The 21,404-nt window shown below is 40.8% G+C and overlaps 1 protein-coding gene across 2 annotated transcripts in view; it reads left to right on the top strand.

The window, feature by feature from the left end:
* Nucleotides 1-21,404, top strand: part of ARHGEF26 (Rho guanine nucleotide exchange factor 26) — a 119,658-nt gene that overhangs the window by 81,130 nt on the left and 17,124 nt on the right. For both annotated transcript variants that reach the window (XM_078070081.1, XM_036091374.2), the window contains exon 11: nt 5,861-6,015. In XM_078070081.1, coding sequence (XP_077926207.1) covers nt 5,861-6,015 — 155 coding nt within the window. The remainder of the gene's footprint in view (nt 1-5,860; nt 6,016-21,404) is intronic.

Genomic DNA, 21,404 nt, shown 5'->3' with positions numbered 1-21,404 from the left:
AGGTTAGATTTATGTAACTAGCACATTCCCCTACCCCCACCCCCAAATTTAGGGAAAAGGATAATAAAAAAAAAAAATAGAATTTTTAGAATGGAAAGGTGATTTCTTTACTATTCTCAGATTGTCCTGCAAAACAGAAACAAAATCCCATGAATTGTAGCACATGTTCTCCTAAATTAGGTAAAGACACTCCTCTTCCAGTTTGCAAAAAAAAAGATTGTTAGTGGAGTTTTCTTTTCAAATTTGTTTTTCTTCCATAATTCTCTTTTGGATATGTGTTCCCTCTTACTGCTTGTATGATACTGCTTAGGAGTGGATGACGGGATGTATAAAGAAGAAAATGACCCTGAATGGCAAATCTAGGTCATAGTCTTTCGTTGGCTCACAACTGAGTTCTTAATGGAAGTGAGTGCTCACGATTGTGCTTCTATTTTATTTTGTAACCTGTAAATTTAATTAAGCAACTTAAAGGACTAGTTGTATTTTTTTCATAGTAAAAGTGCTCCTAAATTGTGTGGTGGATATGCAGTGCGGTGGTGGATCAGCATTTCATGGTCTTATGCAGAGAGGAGATTCTCTGCCTTGCCGTTGCAGTTGGAAGACCACTGGTACAGTATAGCTGTGTGCTTTTATTTTATAAGTGAGGAAAATAAAGCCCAGAGAATACTTAATTGTTAACAGGGTCACTGGGCTAGTGGTGGTAGAATCAAGCCGAGGGCCCGTATGTCCTGACTTGCAGATCAGTGTCAACTCTTTCACCAGAACATCCTGACTACAACAGTTTAGATGCAGGAATGTGACAGATAATTCTTAGAACAGAAGATGATGTGTACTTGTGAAAAACACACACATGCACTTTGTTATAATGGCTTTCTACAGAAATTTATTGCAATTTCCAAACCCATCTTTCCTCCATCCCTCAAAAAGAAACTTGTCCTTCTCTGTAATTTGTTTCTAAGTATTTTAGAAAATATATCTAGACATCAAAAGTTTTTTATCTCCTCCTTTTTAAAGATTATAAATTCCTAACCACTTTGATTTTTAAAGATGATAAATCCCTTCCCTAACCATTTTTCTTTTTTTTTTCTTCACTGAAAATCAGTTGGCTTAAGATATCTTTAAGCTCTATTTCTCTAGAACCCCAAATTAATTTGTAATTGAAAAATGCTTACCCCAAGGGTCCTTAAAAAGAAATGATTAACATCAATTGGGTTCATGAATTTCGGGTTCTTTGTTTTCTTTTGGTTCAATGATTAAAATATTTGCAAGCCTAAAGGAAGATATTTTATGTTTAGGTGTACAATGAGGCACTTAATTCAGACTACTTAGGAATACTAATAAACTCTGAGGATCTCATTTCCATAACACTTTATGGACAACAGTAGACATTTTTATGCAGTTCATTTTAAAGACGAGAAGGTAGATGTTCGAAGAAGTCAAATGTTTTGTCCTAGCACATGTGTTGTGTCAACTAATTTTGTGAGCACTTTCTCTGTGGAAGGCAGCCAGAAAACCAAAACCTAATCCCTGCTCTCAGGGAACTTACAGTCTAAGAGGAGACCAGGGCAGTACCGAGGGGTTGGCAGCATCTGCAGCTGTCGCTGTAGATGGAAGACAATTGAGAACACTCTCCCCTTTTTTTTCAATTTTTTTTTTTTTAGAATTTAGTGATTCATCACTTACATACAACACCCAGTGCTCATCACGACATGTGCCCTCCTTAATGCCCGTCCCCCATTTACCCCATCCCCTACCCACATCCGCTCCAGGAACCCTCAGTTTGTTCTCTATAGTTAAGAATCCATTTTATGGTTTGCCTCCTACCCTCCTCTTTTTTTTTTTTTTTTTGAGAACCTTCTCCATGGGAAGGGGTGGTCAGCCCCACCTGTGAGGCATACAGGGGTGGGGAGCTCGTAGCCGTCAGGTAAGGCTTCATACCAGAGGTATGTTTGAGCTGAATCTTGAAAGGTGAGTTAGGAAGGGTCTTCTAGAAGTAAAAGGTAGGAACAAATGCACAGGGCATGGCTTCAGCTGCTGTAGCCCAGCAACTGTATGTGTCCAGTGTGGACGGGCATGAGGTGCAGGGGGAGCAAGGCAGAGCCAAGCAGTAAACAACAGCTCACGTGGGGGGCCTTGTGTCCTAGAGGAGCCGCTGAGCAAGGTCATTTGGGAGCCACTGAAAAGTTCTAAGCAGGGAAGCGACACTTTAGCAATGGGAAAGGCCTTTTGAACTTATTCCAAATCCAGAAGTCATTAAAAAAATAGTGTAAGTTCATTTATTTGAAAAATTTTAAAAAATTTCTCTATAGAAGGGAAAAATAAGATAAAAAAGTAAAAAGAGAAATAGCAAACTGGGAAAGTATTTGCACCTCACATATAGACGAGAGGTTAATATCTTCAACGTGTAAGCTCAAAGAGATAAGAAAAAGTTAAGGAAAAAAAACCATTAGCAAATTGCAAATGAGAAATCAACTCCACCATCTACTAGCTGTATGAGCTTGGCCATTACTTTATGTCTTAGTTGTCTGAATCTTAAGATGGGACTGATAATAGTACTTTCCCTCAGGGAGTTATTGTGAGGATTAAATTAATTACTAGACCTAAAGGACTTGGAACAGATCTGATTGATAGTAAGCAAGTAGTAAGTATCTTTCAGATTCTTTGTCAGAATAGTTTCATAGGCCTGGTAGGCATGTTGCAGAGGGATGAAGAGCTAATAGGATGTGAAACTGTTTAAACAGATTAGACTTTTCATCCAAGAACCTTGGCAGGAAGAAGGAAGTGAGGGCTGTGGAGAAAAAGTTGGTCACCAAACTAAGATCAGACACGAGTTTGTGCCTCAAATCCAAGTGTTTTTTCCACTAGACCCCAGCTTTCTCTAAAAGTTGCCTGCACAGAGTTGGGGAGGATTATTTTTTTTTTTTTATAATGGAAAGTTTGGCCTTATGAATAAGCACATGGGGAAATTGAGGATTGCCGGGCTATACCATGAGCCATAAATTAAGTGTAATGGAATGGGGTGGTGTAGTGGTGGGTGGATGGGTTTCCTGGTCATTATTTGGGGACCTTGCTAATAAGTAGAAGTCTAAGATATAGCAGACAAAATGCAGAACTCTGAGGTATTAAAAAGTCTGTGCATTGTAGAAGACAATTTGGTGGCTTCTCAGAAAGTTAATAGGATTACCGTATGACCCAGCAACTCCACTTCTAGGTATATACTCAAGAGAATTGAAGTTGGTCATTCAAATAAAAGTTGTATGTGAATGTTCATGGCAGCATTATTCATAATTGCCAAAAAAGTGGAAACGACCCCAATGTCCATCAAGAAAATAGGTGAATTGATAAATAAAATGTGCTACATTCATACAGTGAAGTAGTGTTTAGCCATAAAAAAGGATTGAAGTTCTGATACATGCCACCATTTGAGGGGCCTGTATTATATAATTCTGTTGATATGAAATGTCCAGAATAGGCAGATTAATGGGGTGAGAAGGTAGATTACTGGCTGCCAGGGCCTGGGTGGGGGAGGGGAGGGCAGAATGGAGAGTGACTGCTTACTGCTTATGGGGTTTCTTTTATTTATTTATTTATTTATTTATTTAAATTCAATTAGCCATCATTAGTTTCAGATGTAGAGTTCAGTAATTCATCAGTTGCCTATAATACCCAGTGCTCATCACATCACATGCCCTCCTTAATGCCCATCACTCAGTTACCCCCTCCCCCCACCCACCTCCCCTCCAGCAACTCTCACTTTGTTTCCTAGAGTTAACAGTCTCTCTTGGTTTGTTTCCCTCTCTGATGACTTCCTGTTCAGGTAATGAAAATGTCCTGGAGTTAGGTAGAGATGATCATTGCACTGCACTGTGAATGTACTAAAAGTTACCAAATTACATGTACACTTTAAAATGGTTAAATGATTAATTTTATCTTGACTAAAAAAATTACTCTTCAGCAGCTCTTCTTTGTCTCACTGGCCTATAATATTAGTTAAGTTTTATGCTGCAACTGGTTTTCTAGGATGCTACTTAACACAAAAAAGAACGAAAAGTCTTTTCTCCATAGGACTTATTTCAGGACTTTTAAGGATATATTTTTATTCATGTATTTCTTTTCTAGTGTTGGTTCTAGTCAGAGTTTCTTAACTAGGGGAGTTCATTTATTCCACCGTGGATTGTTTGGATTCTTTTCTTTGGTCATTTTAATAGTTTCTTCTTAAAAACAAACAAACAAACAAACAAAAAAAACTATTGAAATGAGTTTAATCTCCTAATAATAAATTTGGAAACAAAAAACATTTAGAATACCAGATTTTTGCTTTCAAAAAAAGCATTGACATCTTGAAAACCGCTGTCGATTTTAGATCTTCTATTAGAAATTTATTTTTGCTTTGTGGCATATGAGGAATCCATAAAAATTGATCTAGTTAAAAAAAAAAAAAAGCTTAAAAGACTTCTTCCCCCCATCTCCTAAACCAAGAACAGTTGTAGGGTGGCACGTCCACTGGACCTTAGCCACAAGACTGCCCTTGGTTTATCCTAGGCTGACAAGCACTAGCAAGATAGCAATGTGTTCTCTAATTGTAGCCCTTCCGCAGAACCAAACCGGACACGTAATCCCTTGTGGTGACCTCTGGGGTGGGATGGTAGGGTCCTCCCGACTTACCTAAGCATCTCTCTCTCTCTGTCATCTGCCATTTAAGTCTCAGCCATCCCAGTTGGATAATCGTTTGATTTGAGATTTGGGGGCTGGAAACTCCATGAACTCCCTTAATAGCCAGCTTTGAAAGTTTGAGGTCAGCCGTAATTTTTCATCTTCCTTTTTAAACCTTCAGGAAAATAGTCTATAACTGATGAGCAACCTCCTAATAAAAGTCACTTTATAAAATTAAAATATATATATATGTGTGCGTGAAATCCTTTCTTAGCTTTCTTATTTCCTCTCTAGTATTCTCAGTTTCCTCTAGCTATTTTTAAATCACTGTTCCCTGAAAAGGATGGCCTTTGGTACTATTACAGCTATTTTTTGTGTGTCCAAGACCTTTTGCTTATTCTGTGGATACAGTTTTTAAAATCAGATTTTTGGCAATAAGCATTTCTGATAACTTAAAAAAAAAAGAACTCCTAAGGATAAGGATTATTCTGTGGTTTTGAGAGTTTTTCAATTGGAAACTGGGCACTGAATAAAGAAAAAACACTATGTAATTCCTTGGATACAGGCTTTTCTAAAATGAGGTTAAGATGGATTATTTTGGAAGAGCGTTGTTTGCACAGCCAGAAAGTGGCCTGATGCTTTCAGGGATGAATTTCCATGAGGAAAAACTGCTACAAACTTAAGAACAGGTGTTCTCCAGAATATGGCTAAGTAAATAATCAGTAGACAAAACATAGTTTGTGGGGAGTTTTTCCTGTTGAATAAAATCTTTTTAGTTGATAAAGTGGATGCAGACTTTTCTGTTTCTTGTTAACTACAATTATCGGGTTCTATCTTGTGATATTTAAAATAGCAGCAGTTGATACCGATAGATTTCCTTTTGAGGCTTTTCTTTTTTAAGTGACTCCCTGTCCATCTTTTGAGAGTTACAGAAGGGTAGTAATTTTGGGCTGACCCGATAATATTTTCTCATTGAGTTTTCGTTGTCATATAGGCAAATTAATAGTTTATTATATTGGAAAATAATTGTTCTTTTTTCATTTTCTCTTGGAGAATGTACTCTATATTTCACTGTTATATACTTATAAAATAATGATGTATACCATGACATGTGTTGTTTGTTTAGATGTGGGTTTTAATTTTCCCTTCAATACTCTTAAGAGGACTTTCATTTGGCTTTGTACACTGAGTTTTTCTCCTTCGATAGCCTTTTCCTCTAGTCTCCTCTTCCCGGTGGTTGGTAAAAAGAGGTGAGTTGACAGCCTATGTGGAAGATACCGTGCTTTTCTCAAGAAGGACATCTAAACAGCAAGTCTACTTCTTTCTCTTTAACGACGTGCTCATTATCACCAAGAAGAAGAGGTAAGCCATTTTGTGATATTGCTGGTTGTACATCCAGTTTTAAAGCTCTGTAATTCAGATGTCTTTTACGGTTGATTATCCTCTAAAAGCTTGTGATGTTAGACGTGTAGTTTCCACGTGTGGAATCGTAGTAGCATCCATGTTTCACTTTCTTTAAATTACATAGCCAGTTGAGACTCAAATCATTCCAGCCAACCTCTGTCGAGCTTAAAAGTGCACAAGCCACCCTTCTGAGCATTTTACACATGTATATCATTGGATTCTCATGACATCCCTGGGGAGGTAGCGCTCGTATTATTCCCCATCAGCATTTTTCACACTTCTGCCATAGAATTTTTATATAAAACAGATAAAAGTTGCTCCAGTTGAGAACAAGCTGGGATGCAACTCGAGTGTTTGTAACTTAATTTAAAACCCACTGCTCTTAATGGTTGCTGGTCTTGAAGGTCTCCCTGTGACTGCAGAATGAGAGCGGTACACCAGTACTTCCTTCTGAAGGGGATAAAGTCAATCATCTGGCAGAGTGTTTCACACACAGACATGCGTGCATGCATGAGCACACCCACACACACGCTCCCCTCAGCTCTTTCTTTCTTTCTTTCTTTCTTTTTAAAAGATTTTATTTATTCATTTGAGACAGAGAGAGAGAGCACAGTAGGGGGGATCAGCAGGCAGTGGGAGAGGGAGAAGCAGGCCCCCCACTGAGCAGGGAGCCCGATGTGGGGCTCGATCCCAGGATCCCAAGATCATGACCTGAGCCGAAGGCAGACCCTTAACCATCTGAGCCACCCAGGCGCCCCAGCTCTGTCTTTCCTTAGGGAACATTCTTCATCAAGGGTACTCAGTGGCTTGTAGGATTGCCAAGTATTTTTTTTACTGGCCCTTCATAAATATTCCAAATCTTTTCTAGAATATGAACTTAGAGAAACAACATAAATCTGGTTTTTTTTCCACATAGGAAGGCAATGATGGTGGGCTGAATTGCTGGCATAAAATAGGTGTAAGGGTAGTTCATGGGGTACAGTTTAGATAGACAAGGTGAAGAGAATCAAGGTAACAGGCCTTTATGAATGTATAAAATAAATGTACAAATTTATCATGAGATAGTTTAAATTCTACTTCTGAGTTGCTGACATTTTAGCTTGACAATTCAAGCTAAATTGAAACAGAGTATGAACTTTTCTTTTTGCTCCTTTTAGTCAGACAATACGTATTATGAATTATTTCAGCTGCTTGGCTGTCCAGCTGAAATGAAAATTATGTATGGTCTACCCTGAAAAGCCATAATACGACTGTGATAAATACATAAAGATGCTGATTACTGTTTTTCATACTTAGGAAAATAGTGTTGTCATAACTTCAAGAAGAAATTATTTCTCTTACCTGAGACAGTTTTAGTAGTTCCAATAGCTAAGTAAATTTGATAAATAAAAATTGGAGAGGGATTATAATTTTGTATTTTTATATTTATTTGGTTTCCTATGAGATAGTATGTTTCTTTGGCTTTCTTTGAGATGTTTTGTTTCAGGAGAAAGTAATTATATATGACTCTTCAAATGCCATTACTCTGGACTTTTAACATCTTCCAGCTGTTGAAATATTTGTTCTGTCTCAATGGACCAAAGGCTGTAACTAAACTTTTCATTTTTGTGATAAAATACATGTTGACAGGATGAAGCCAATTTTAAATATAAATCTAGCTTTGATTAGGATGTCTTCGGTGAGTTCATGAAAACATTAAGGGTATTTAAACCAGTATAGTACAACTTTTGTCCTCGAACTTGCCTAGAACTACCCAATAACTACAGACTTTTTGAACTTGGGAATTAAGATATATGCTATTCTACTTAGCCGTGTACTTTGCCCTCCACAGCAGATTTTCTCATTATATGTGTGTTGCTTTCCTAGCTCTCCCACTTTTATTTGCTCAGGCTATGTTTGAACTTGTATTATTAGTAAATGATAGAAAAGAAAATATACAGCTCCAATGAAGAGGGCAACCTTGGTACCTATCTTTGCCTTTACCAAAACTGGGATTTTTTTTTTTTTTTTTTTTTGCCCTTACCAATGAGCTCATCGTATTTCTAAGGTGCTCTCGACTAGGAGAATAGCATTGAAGGCTCAAGTCGTTTATGACCTGAATACATGGTGAGGGTGACAAGCAGACCACAGAGACTTGATAAACAGGCTCGGTTAAAAATGTATAGTATGCGCAGCCGTATTTACACTGTAGCTTCAAGGAGGCGACTGCGAATGCTTCGCATGCCAGAGGCAGCAGCGAAGGAGATACACCAGCTTTGAAGAAGGCAGTAATTTAGGCTTGGCCGCGAGGTGCAGATAAAGGATAATTACCTGTGCCAACTCTGGAGGGCCGATCCAGCCACCCACTGCCTAATTGTAATTCCAGGGTTCAGCCAAGGGGCTTAGCTGCTGGGTCTGCGGTGGGTTTCAGCTTCAGGGAGGCTCCTGGCTACTGGGGGAGACTGCTTGGGAGGGCAGTTACTCTTCCTCCTCCGACCCAGTCTGGCAGCTGGTTTATGCTGAGCACGTTCCACAGATGGCTGGGTGTGTGGCCACCTCGGCTCTGTGCCGCGTCTGTTAGCACAAGTGCTTACGGAGCTGGTGGGGACCGTGGGGCTGTCTTCTAGGGCAGGGATTTCCCCCCTTTTTTTAGAATATTAGAAGAAGTTTCAAGTCTCCATTAGCTCTGAGCTGGTTTCGGGTCGCTGCATTAATAGTCTCTTCCATCAAATTTCTGAAGGATATGTGACCCGTTAGACTCTTCTGGATGAGAAAGTGAATTCTTTGGTAGTTGAAGCTTTGACAGCAGGTTAGGTGGGTACTTCTAGAGCAGAGTTCTCGCCTCGGCACTCTTTTTTTTAAAGATTTTATTTATTTATTTGAGAGAGAGAGAGCAAGTGCCAGGGGAGAGGGGAGGGAGGGGAAGAGGCAGAGGGAGAAGCAGGCTTCCCGCAGAACAGGGAGCCCGATGCGGGGCTCGATCCCAGGACCCTGAGATCATGACCTGAGCCAAAGGCAGACACTTAACGACTGAGCCACCCAGGCACCCCCCCTCACCTTGGCATTCTTGAGGCCTGACAGTTCTTTGTTGTGGGGGCTGCCCTGTGCTTTGTAGGGTGTTTTAGCAGCATCCCTGGTCTCTACCCACCATTTGCCAGTAGCCTCTCCTTCTCAGTTGGGACAAACAAAAATGTCTCCAGACATTGTTGTATGTCCCTTGGGGAGGAGCACATTGCCCCCATTTGAGAACCACTGCACCACAGTGATGTCAGACTGTTAATGAGTACTGCCTTCAGAATAGGGGGGATGTGCAAATGTATCAGACCTGACACAGCACTAACAGTAATATTGTAATAGGGGAACAGACTGCCACGTTATACTCCTAGATTAATGAATAGTAACTTATTTATGCCTAGTAATAACTTATTTATAATTATCCATTACAGTGCACAGACCATACCCCATGTCCAACCTTAGGACCAAGTACTGTTGTGTCCAGTTCTGAAAGGTGAAAACTGAATTCAAGACCTAAATAGGTTCAGACTCTCAAAAGCCTTATTTTGTAAGGTAGTCAACCGCCTATTCTCCTTTAGTGCCTTCGATCTGGCTTAAATCTTCCCTCCCAATTTCTTCTGAAGCAAAAAGCGGTTCCCCCTCTGTTAGTTTTTTTCAGCTGCTATAGCAAAGTCTCACAAACAGGGTGGCTCAAGACAATAGGAACGGATTGTGCCCCAGTTCTGGAGGCAGTGGTCCAAAATAAAAGTATTCGCAGGGCCATGCTCCCTCTGAAGTCTCTGGAGAGAATCCTGCCTCACTCCTTCCAGCTCCTTGTGGCCCCTGGGATTCCTTGGCTTCAAGTAGCATAACTCCAATCTCTGCCTGTCTTCCTATGGCATTCTTCTCTCCGTGTCTCAGTGTGTCTCGAAATCTCTCTCTCCTTATAAGGACACCAGTTACTGGATTTAGGGCCTACTCTACCCCAGGATGATCTCACCCTAACTTGATTACATCTGCAAAGACCATATTTCTAAATAAGGTCACATGTACAGGTACCCAGGGTTAGGACTTCAGCAGACTTTTGGAGGACACAGTTCAACTCACTACCCTCCCCCAACCCATCACCACTGTTAAATTATGATTATGATCACATAATGAATAAATGTGTTTAAGAAAAATGTCTTAAGCCAGTTGTAGAACACACCATTTTTTAATCAACATTGACTGATGCCATTTTTCATAATTTTGGAATGTCATCTTGGTCATGTGACTTGAACACCTCTATTTGGAGGGCTCATAGGTTACCTTCATCTGTATCTTCTCCTTCAGACCTGTTCCTTCTCCAGTGTCTCTCCCCTCCTTTGTTAAAGCCACCTCCATGCATCTGGTTGTTCCACAATAAACCCGAAAGACTACTTTGGCTCTGTGTACTCGTTGCGCTCCCCTGTCCAGCCAATCACGGGTCTCTTAGGCAGCCCCTGAAATTGCTTCTCTCCTCTTACATTGCCAGGGCCCTTGTGGAGCCACCTTGAATTTACCTGTGAGACACCTAACTGGAGTCATGCTACCACCCCTCCATCCACTTGACATTACACAGCAGAATGTAAAAATATGCTTTTTAAAGGACACATTTAGGGGCGCCTGGGTGGCTTAGTCATTAAGCGTCTGCCTTCGGCTCAGTTCATGATCCCGGGGTCCAGGGATCGAGCCTGGTGACAGGCTCCCAGCTCAGCGGGAATTCTGCTTCTCCCTCTCCCACTCCCCCTGGTTGTGTTCCCTCTCTCACTGTCTCTGTCTCTGTCAAAAAATAAATTAAAAAATCTAAATAAATAAGTAAATAAATAAAAGACACATTTACTCAGGCCATCTCTTGCAAATGGCCCTTCCGTGGTCCTACCTTGTACTTAGCCTCACTGAACCACCTTTCTAGCCACCAGGACCCGACACATCATTCTTTGCCTGAATTCTCTCACTTCCCCACTGACCCAGTCCACCCAAGCCTTTTCTAGCCAAAGTCCTTTTTATTCTTGAGGTCTTAGATGAATTGGCACACCCACTGGGAGTTCTTAATCCAGTCCTCGGTAGTGGGTTCATTTCTGTTGCTTTATGGTCCCATAAAACCCTGTACTTTCTCTGCCATAACATTTGTGTTACTATGTGTTCATGTCTGTCTTGTTGACCTTTGTATCCTTAGTGCATAGCCCAGCGATCTGGCCCATAATGATCATTTATAAATGTCTGTTGAATTTGAACCAATTGTGGAAATATAAACAGTTTGAGTGAATGCATTACTCAAAGGGCAGACCCCCTCCTTCTACTCCCAAGCTAAAATTTCTTAGAATTCTCCTTTATTTTTAAAGGATGTGATTTTTGTATTCTGCTCCATTATATATTAATTTTGGATTAATTTTGGCAAAAACAAATCTGGACCTTTGTTTATCATGTGGCTTATCATATCTCCGGAGTTTTACCTATAAACTTATCCATAAGTGCCACATAACCTCAATTTCAAAAACATTTAGGACCATATTTGCAAAAACTCTGCTCTACAGAGGAAGTATTTTTAGGCCTGCTTTTATTTTGTCCTATTGTTGTCAACTAATGTTTTGAGCTGCAAGTAAAAGTCTCATCATACTAAAGGGTTTAAGCAATAAAACTGGTGAATCATCACACACACACACACACAAAACAAGAAGTCAGGTGAGCTTGGGAAACTCTCCATCTCCATTTCTCTTTGGTAGATTCACTGTTGGATCACTTAGGAAAGCTTTTGGCTGTATGTAACAGTTCCCAAATAACAGTGACTCAAATCCTCCAGATAGTTACTTCTCTCTGCAAAGATGTGACGAAGGGGGGGGCAGTCTGGGCCCCGTGGTCACAAGTAGCCCAGCCCTTGTCCATTCTTCAGCTGCAGTGTGCTCTGTCGGCTTTTTGCCCCCATGCAGATAGCTTCATGGTTGCAGATGGCTTCTGCAGATCCAAGCATCATGGTTTCATTCAAAGACATAGGGAGGCAAGGCTGAGAAACAGAGGCTGACAAAGGGGCTCTTCCCGCAAGCGGCTTTTCTTTTCCTTTCTTTCTTTCTTTCTTTTTTTTTTTTTATCAGCAGAGGAAAGCCTTTCCCAGACAATCCCCTGAAGACTTCTTATGTCCCAAGACTTGTCATTATAGGGGAGGCTGGGAGCGCTGGCTTGTGACCAAGGGGAACGGGAGAGCCGGGATTGTTTGGGTTGAGCCGGGATGCATCCCCTGAGGCTGGACACAATGGGACGTGGTAGACCAGAAGCAGGGGAGGCTGACAGCTGATTAGATTGCAGACAGTTCCTGCCACGACCAGGAAATCATCTTTTCCACAGAGCACTAATTAACATACAAGTAGTTTGGGCGACCAAAAGAACTCGGTAAAGGAGCTCGTGCTTGCCTTTAGGATGACCGCGGGGAAGGGGGTGGGGCCTTAGTTTCAAAGAAGCCGGAAGTGATTGGAGATTTAGAGCCTACTTCTGTTTGGCTGGCGCTAGTCGTCCAGCTGTGGTTCACGTGAGGGTCTTGTCGGTAGTGCGTTTTTGTTCCCGCCGGCCGAGACGTGTCCTTCCGCACGTTTGGAGCACCCAGATTCATGGGCCTGGTCTGGGGGTTGGGCATCATACCGAAAGAATGCAGAAATCTAGTCTAGTCTTGTTGTCTGCAACAGTAAGTGTATCGTGTTCTGGTTTGTTTTTTTCCATTCTTCTGCTGAATTCTCCACCCACAAACAATGTAACCATGATGTTTTCAGGTATTCCCTGCAGATGAGTAGGAATAGTAATGGTGATGATAAGAACCTATATTAGGGAGCATGTACAGTGTGCCATTAACAGTGCTCAGAGTGCATATGCAACATACCATTGAGTTGTCATAGCAACCTAGTATTCGTAGTACTTCCATTTAGTGGCTGAGGACCCTGAGGCAGAGAGAGAGAGTCTCTTTTTCGAGGTCTCACAGCAAAGCCAGGATTCTAATCTGAGTTTCTGACTCCACAGCCCTCTCTCTAAACAATTTCTTTATGCTTGTTCTTTTTTTTTTTTTTAAAGATTTTATTTATTTGACAGAGAGAGACACAACAAGAGAGGGAACACAAGCAGGGGGAGTGGGAGAGGGAGAAGCAGGTTTCCCACTGAGCAGGGAGCCCGATGCGGGGCTCAGTCCCAGGACCCTGGGATCATGACCTGAGCCGAAGGCAGACGCTTAACCGACTGAGCCACCCAGGCGCCCCTATGCTCGTTCTTTTTTAACTTCATTTTTTTAGACTGTTTTCAACTTTCCCCCACCCTGTAATATCATTGGGAAAAATAGCCTAGAAACTTGCACCTTTTTTGTTTGTTTTGATAAACACCTTTACTGATTGTAGGAGAAAATTAGAACCAGTACCAAATTGCACTTGCGAGCTTTCCTTGCCTTTGGATAATCTAGCGTCAGAGTGTAGGGAAGAGTTTCCTTTTCATAACATTTCCTTCCTGAAGACATTTAAGGCCGTAGATTGCCACTTCCTGATTCCTCGTTCCATAAATGTTATATAGACTGACATAACTTGAACTCTAAGACACATTACAAATCCTCAGGGTTTTAAAAAAGGATTTTCTATAATAGATTACTACCGGATCATTATCATAAGTTCAGGAACTTAAGTTAGAACTTGAGTTTTCCCAAGTAGTTTGAATGTCCAGTGGCTTAAAACTGCACCAGCTCCCTGGAAAGGGTCATGGCCTGGCTTGATCCCATTTAGAGTTTTTCCATTTTGAAGGTTTTCCTACTATAGAAAGCTGAAGTCACCTGACACTGTCTCTCTTCCTCTGCAAGGTAAACTTCTTCCTTGGGAAATTAATTTAAGAGAATCTTGGAAAGGCCATAAGATTCTCTTACTCAAAGCACTTGTATTCCTGGAACATAAACCTTGGTTATTTCTGACCACTGGTGGTTATCAGTTTCTAAATTCAAGATGGTGAGATAGGGTAGGAGAGCCATGAGAACCCCACTGCTTTTCTTCTCATCCTCTTTTTCTCGGGCTGCCGCACATACCCTTGATTCCTCTAATGTCATGAGCAGTTTGGGTATCCGTTCCTCTAGTCCGTAGGAAGAGTTGACCTTGCTTTTCAACGCCGAAAGCTGTGGTGGCTGAGACGCACAATATCGTGTCTGGGGTCAGGTAGAACTGGCCTCAAATCCTGACCATGTCATCTTGGGCAAGTTACTGTTAATCTTTTAGAGCGTCGGTAGTCTCATCTGTAAAGTGGGTTTAACAGTTCATCTTCCTCATGGAATTTCTGTGAGAATTAAATGAAATAATGCACATAAACCCCTTAAGACAATGAATAGTCCCTGCCAAGTGACTGATACATGCTGAGTATCAGTATTATTCCTGGTATTATCTCTCTGTCTTTAAAGATCTTGGCACAAATCAAGTTATTGCCCTTCTGCTTCTAGCTTATTTTATAGTTTTAAAAAATGGTTTGAAACCTTTAGTCAGCGCTACACATCTGAAGGTTGTGGTGCACTCTGGGGTCAGACCTGATTTATGGCCCCTGATATATGACCTTAGGAATAAATGTGTTTAACTCAATGCCTCTCCCTCTCCGTCCATATCAGACGGCAAGTGAGTGAGCGATAACCATTGATCTACTTTTGTTCTTTTATAAGTTGGTGGGAATCACGTGTACGCTTTTGTAGTAGCGATTCTCTTGCAACATCCCTTACAACTGATTAGGAGACAGTATGACTTTGTGGCTGAAAAAAGTGAATTCAGCATATTTTTCCCTTTCATTCGAGGAAGTCAGTGGAAGGAAACCTGAATGTGAGGTTTACTTAGTAATTTGTAGTAATCCTGTTACCAACTTAAGAAGCTGCCTACCTGTTCTTCAGAGCTTGTTTAGTTCTGGTTATGCCAGAGAGAAAGCTTCAGTAAGGTGCTAACAGCCTCTCGGCCTTGCCCATCTCCCCTTTTCAAGGGCCACGGGTTCAGGGCATCCTACGCGCAGCCCGGGTCCCAGGTTGTAGAATCTGGAGATCTGATGAGAGGAAGGAGGCCTTTCTAGACCTGTGATGGGTCACTAGCCATATTTTTTGGTGACAGTGAATCACATCAGATCCTTATCTTACCAACAAATGTGGTCCTTATAACTATTTGTTATATTGTTGACAATGAAATAGGAAGCCTGCGGCGTGTGTGTTAGCTTCAGAATTATTTTGAGGAACTGAACAAGTAAGTCTGTTTGAAATCAGTTTCTGGATAAATATCTTGCTTTGTTTTGTTGGAGTGCTTGCCAAACTACGAATTTCTTGACCTAGGTATTTAGCTTAAGTCATGCTTAGTCCACTTGCCCATTTGCAAAGTGCCTATAATTATCAAGCCTTTAACAAAATATCAGGCAATCAGAATGCATAATCTGTCAGGAAAATTAAAAATAACAGCTAACATTTACTGGTTGTGAGCCAGGCATGATTGTAAGAGCTTTCCATGCAACAAAATAATAAATATGTTATCTTACTTAACCCTCACAACAATCCAAGGAGATTGGTATTTTTATTCCCATTTCACAGATGAGAAAACACAGAGAGGGTCACTAACTTGCTCAAGATCACAGTGAGTAAGTGATAAAATTGGGATTCTTACCAGACATTCTAAATCAAGTCTCTACTCCTATGTATTATACTGTACTTCATTACTTTAAAATTGTACAGCACTTCAATAAAAACTTGTTTGTATTATTCTAAAACCAACCTTTAAAACTGAAATCAACATCTGTCGTGTGACGTAGTGTTTCAGCCTCTTAACTCAAAATCAATTTCAATACAGACCAATAGTCTTTATCCCAGAAATGTTAACTAGAGTATCTTTATTCTCGTTAAGCACAAGATCAAATGTGGGGATTTAAAAATCATGTTTTCAGAAGGGGAAGAGAAATTGAAATCTGCACAAGAAGAATTCTTATACATGTCTTGAAGGAAAGTAGAATCTCTTTTGATCTTATAAAACCTCCTCAGGTCCTGTGAATCAGCACACTGGGAGAATGGCGGAGCCATTAAAAATCCCTCAGGGAAAAGCAAGGGGCTAGGAGAGGATCTTGGAGAGTGACCCAAAAGAAGGATGACTTAGAAATGTCGCAGAGACATTAGAAGAGGAAGATAAGAGTTTCAGGATGTCACAGGGGCTCAACATCATCAAATTTTGTAGATGTTAAGGAGAATAGTGCTGAAATTCAGGTCATTGGATTTGGTGGGGTGCTGGGCCATGATGGCCTTGGGGATGAGTTTCACCAGCGTGTAGGGACAGGGTCTGAAAAAAACAAAAAATGCAGGCAGCTGCTAGCTCAAGAGACATTTGTCTTGGCACCGGCCAAGTAAATGTTTTTCAGAACAGGGAACCTGAGTTCATGTTTTAAACAAAGTCTCTGGAAAGGGAGCTACTGCACAGGTAAAAAAATAAACATCACTATTTTGATATATTCAGAAAATCATGTTGTTTTGGATAATTCTCGATAGCATCTTTTCTTCTAAATTTAACTCTTTATGAAAGGAAGAATTGGAGGTGCTGGTTGGGTTTCCACCTGTCAGATTTTGGCCATAAAAGAAAATTCCAGAACAACGCCATGGTCGAATGTGAGACGACTCACAGTTAAGGCTGAGGAGCAGTGGGTTGTGGGAAAACTGGCCTTCACAATCCAAGCCTTCCCCTCACCTCTCCCATCGCATCTTTCCTTTCCCATGTCTGGCTCCATCTTGGTCAACTAGCCTATTTCCCATTCCTGGTCGTCGTCCTTATTATGTACTTAAAGTAATATGTTTTCTAATAAGGGTTAGGGTGGACTCTCCCGAAGGTATTTGCATGTTTAAAAGTACCCCCCCACACCCCCCACAAGGCACAAGGCAAGCCCTGATGGGTCTGTGCCCAGGAGAAAGACCTGCTCTGTCACCACCTCTTCTTCATGACTCTTAATGTACCCAGAGCTTGGGTCCAAGGAAACATCCTGGTTACTGAATGAGATTGGGATCCAAACTTCTTTATTTTTCAAATGCTTCTTCAGATGTTCCAATATTATTTGGTGACTAATCTGTTCATTCCCCACAGATTTGAAATGTCACCCATACTATGTCCTAAATTCCCAAATGTGTTTGGGCCAATTTGTGAGCCCACTGTTTCATTTCACTAATCCATCTGTCAGCTCATGCCCCAGACCCAGTCTTGGAATTACTGTAGTTTTACAATATGTTTTTAATATGGCCTAAGGCTGGATCACTCCATTCTTTTTCATAATCCTTCTGACTGTGCTTACATGTTTATTTTTTGTATGGTTTGGAATCAAGTTGACTATTCCCCCTCTTCACCACATCCCAAAAAACCCTGTGCGTACTTCTTTGGGATTGTGATAAAATTAGATTTTGATTCAGTAAGAATTGATACCTCTATAGTATCAAACTTTCCTATCCATTCAGGCCTTCTTCTGAAGTACCTGGAGGCTGTTTTCATATTGCAGAAGCCTGTTAGGTTTAATCCTAAATATTGTATGGGTCTTGTGGCTATTATAAATAAGGTGACTTCGTCTATTACATTTTCTAACCAAGTGTCATTCATATATAGGAAAGCTTTTTTTTTTTTAACCCACTTTGTTGAATTCACTCTCACTTTGTAATATCTTTTCAAACAATGATGTCATCTGCAAATAACCAGTTGTGTGTAGGGCAAAAAAAATTCCACTGTGCAATAGTCACTTGAGCTGTACCCTCACACCTCCACACACACGATGCATGTATTATTCTTTAAGTTTTTCTTTACAGGCTTGGCTTGTAAAGTACTTCAAACATATAGAAAATTATCAAACACTAAGATACCTATCATCCAGATTGAACAGATACTAACTTTTTGCATGTTACTGTCAGATCATTCCTCCTTAGACAAAAAAGCCTGGTGTAATACTGCAGACGCATCTGCGGTGTCTCCATCCCATCTTCCTCCTCCTCCTCCCCAGAGTAAGTCCCGCGCTGAGGTTGGAGTCTGACGTCCTGCACTCACTAATGCACGTGGATGTATGTGGTTGTGGTGTTTTAAAAATATGTGCATGTTGTCCGCAGTTGTAACATGCTGTCCTGATTGAAAAGTAATAAATATCTGCCCATTATGAAAAATTCCAACCTTTAGAGAAATCGATGGGACAGAAAGTTAAAAGTGATCCAGAAGAATCTTTTTAAGAAAGCCACTATTCACAGTAAGGTATATGATGTTTTAACCCACGCCGTGAGGTTGCCTAGAGTAGGATCAAACGCTATCTGAAGTGCCTAACGAAAGAATGCCTTCCTCAGGGAAGAATAATTGAGGTATGTGTTTACCACCATATCCTGTTCTCTACAGAGAGTTCTCGAGCTCAGTTAAAGAAAAAGAAAGACAAGAATCTCAGCAGAGGTTACTAGGACTTTAGGTAGGTTTCAGCAGCATCACTGTTTACGCCACAGAACAACAGGCTTCTATAGATCTGATTGCTGCACCTGACGGGCCCACGGCCTGCACAGAGCAGACGGCCTTGACGCACAGCTGCCAAACTTGGAGCACATATAAGACAATCAGAGGAAGTCTACGTATAAACTTCTCCATGCAAGGAAAGGTGGTTTTTCCATTTGCCTTTTTCTGAGCAATTTAACTTCCTAATTACATGGCCCAAATTGTTCCAGAGACTATGTAAACCGTATGTTTGTTAAATGCTAGAGACAAACACGGGGAAGTCTGATTAGCATCAGCTTCCCTCAGGAAAGGGGTTTCTTTCCCAAGCCCGGCTGCGGCTGCGTTATCCTTATGGGACGTGGCTGAGTAAGCAGAGGAGGGGGATAGTTTGTAAGTAGCTGCATCTGGCTGTGGATTCTCCCCTCTGCCTTCTGCTGAGGCACGTATTTTAACCCAGAGTTATCCTTTGGTTTTAACATGAGCAAGTAGGTGCTGCCTGGCATCAGCAGAATGAATTTCATCCAGTATTTAGCAGATTCGGAGAGGAGAAAATAGGATTATTTTGAACCTTTATGAGGGTGAGTGTGTGAGTGTGTGTGTGTGGGAGAGGACGAACATGCTAGCAAAGAGGGAGTTGCTTTTTCATTTTTGTCCCGTTGGGTTGGAACAGCAGAGGGTGAGGATAAATAATTTATTTCACTACCGTTAAATGAAATTAAGGTGTTTATTTAAAGAGAAGTGAAGAAGTTGTAAACATTATTGTGTAATGAACAAGTTTGCAGGTCTAGATGAAATAATGGTATTGGATGATTGTTATTGAATCAGTTAAACAAACAAACAAACAACAACAAAGACATGTTTCCTGTGTCCTGTTTTGGATGCAGAAATCCAAACAGTGGGACAAGTTCCCTGTTTGGCCATAGTCAATGACACAGATGTGCAGATGCATAGAAGCGGATACCTTGAGGTGAACTCACAGAGCTATAAATAAAGTGGCCACAGTTTGTCTTCCCCACTGGACATTTGAGAGGACAACAGGCAGAAATGGGGTCACCCACAGTCACCCCAGCTCTTTTTTTTTTTTAAAGATTTTATTTATTTATTTGACAGAGAGAGAGATAGCGAGAGCAGGAACACAAGCAGGGGGAGTGGGAGAGGGAGAAGCAGGCTTCCTGCCGAGCAGGGAGCCGGATGTGGGACTCGATCCCAGGACCCTGGGATCATGACCTGAGCCGAAGGCAGACGCTTAACGACTGAGCCACCCAGGCGCCCAGTCACCCCAGCTCTTAATGGTGTTGTGGTTGTCATTGCTTAAGAGAACAATGAAAAAAAAAAAACCACTCTTAATTTTTCTACTTTTTCTGGCCTTAATTGCCCCCAGGAGACAAAGATTCAGAGCATTAATGAAACACACTGGCGGATATTGTTTGTTTTTATACAAACACTGGGGAAAAGAGGAACTCAGAAAATCAAGAGGAAAAGAAAGACTGAACTAGTTTATTCATGCTAGTTTACGTAGCCTTCCTGTGGCCTCTTGGTCTTGGATTCTAGTGGGGACTACCAAATAGGTAGAACCATGTTATGCTGGAACTTGAGTCATCTTGAATGATGGCTTTATGGCATAAACATTCCTTTGCCTTTTATTTCTTTGGAACTATGAAGAATACCTGTGCAATGTCATTGGTTAGGGCACTACCTAAATACCCATGTACACAACGTTAGGATGCTTGGATTTCTCTGTTAGAGCAAACGGAATTATTTTTAACTGGAAATGGGTGTCTTTGACTAACAGGTCATCTTGTTTAACTTGTGAGTTGGACCAAAAGATTCAGAGGAACAGAAGGAGCATGGTAACAAAGAAGCCCTCATTCATCTTGTTCCTTCTCTTGTTTTTGATGTTGTCGAGGTTTTGCTTTTGGTTTTTTGCTTTTGTGTTTTGTGGTTTGGTGTTTATCCTGAGTCCTGAGCTGTTAAATCGATGTTTAAGATATCTAGACAACATTATAAACTTTTCCTGCTCTGCCAAAAATTGACTGCTTTGTTTCTGGTAAATCTGGCCTTTAAAAAATATAACCTGGAGAGCCTGGGTGGCTCAGTCGATTAAGCGGCCAACTCCCGATTTCAGCTCAGATCATGATCTCGGGGTCGTGGGATTAAGTCCATGTCGGACCCTGTGCTCAGCGGAGAGTCTGCCTGAGATTTTCCCTCTGCCCCTCACCTCCTGCTTTCTCTCTCATCCTCATATAAATTAAATATATATATATATATAATATATATATATATTATATATATATAACCTTATTTGTAAAGTGTATTATCCGTGTATTATCCTGCTTTCTCTTTTTATAAAAGTTGTGTGAACTTTGATAAACCTTATTTTGATGTGAGAAATATTTTATATATCCTGACTATGGCTGTCTTGGTCCTAGGCAGTTTCAGGAGAGCTTTGGAAACGATCTTGCCATGTGAACTTTCAGTTAATACAGAATATTGCCTTGGCAACAAGTTAGACCTGATCAGAAGGAAGTATTTTGCTTTTATAGATAATTGTATTTGCTGTTTTTTGAGGGGGGTATCTATCAAACGAAATTTTGGAAAAGATTTTATAAAGTTGTCCAAGGAGAGTTACAAGGAAGTGGTTGATGGGTAGATGTCCACCACTGAATGAAAGAAATTCTAAGAAATCTTAACCAAAATGGCCTATCCTGAAATTCCTAGTATAGTTGACTGGGCACAAGGAGTTTCCTTTTCTCTTAGTTTCTCTGAGTTCATACATTTGCATTTATTTTTAAATTAGGTAGATAGCCCATTTTGTTCCTAGAATATATTGCATAATCATCCATTTATTCAGCAGTTCTTTCTTGAGCTCTTCCATGTTCAGCTGCAAGGGTTATAGATGCAGGC

Source organism: Halichoerus grypus, chromosome 1 (genome assembly GCF_964656455.1).
Source record: "Halichoerus grypus chromosome 1, mHalGry1.hap1.1, whole genome shotgun sequence".
NCBI classification, from domain to species: Eukaryota; Metazoa; Chordata; class Mammalia; order Carnivora; family Phocidae; genus Halichoerus; species Halichoerus grypus.
This window is presented reverse-complemented; position numbering and strand designations above follow the sequence as displayed.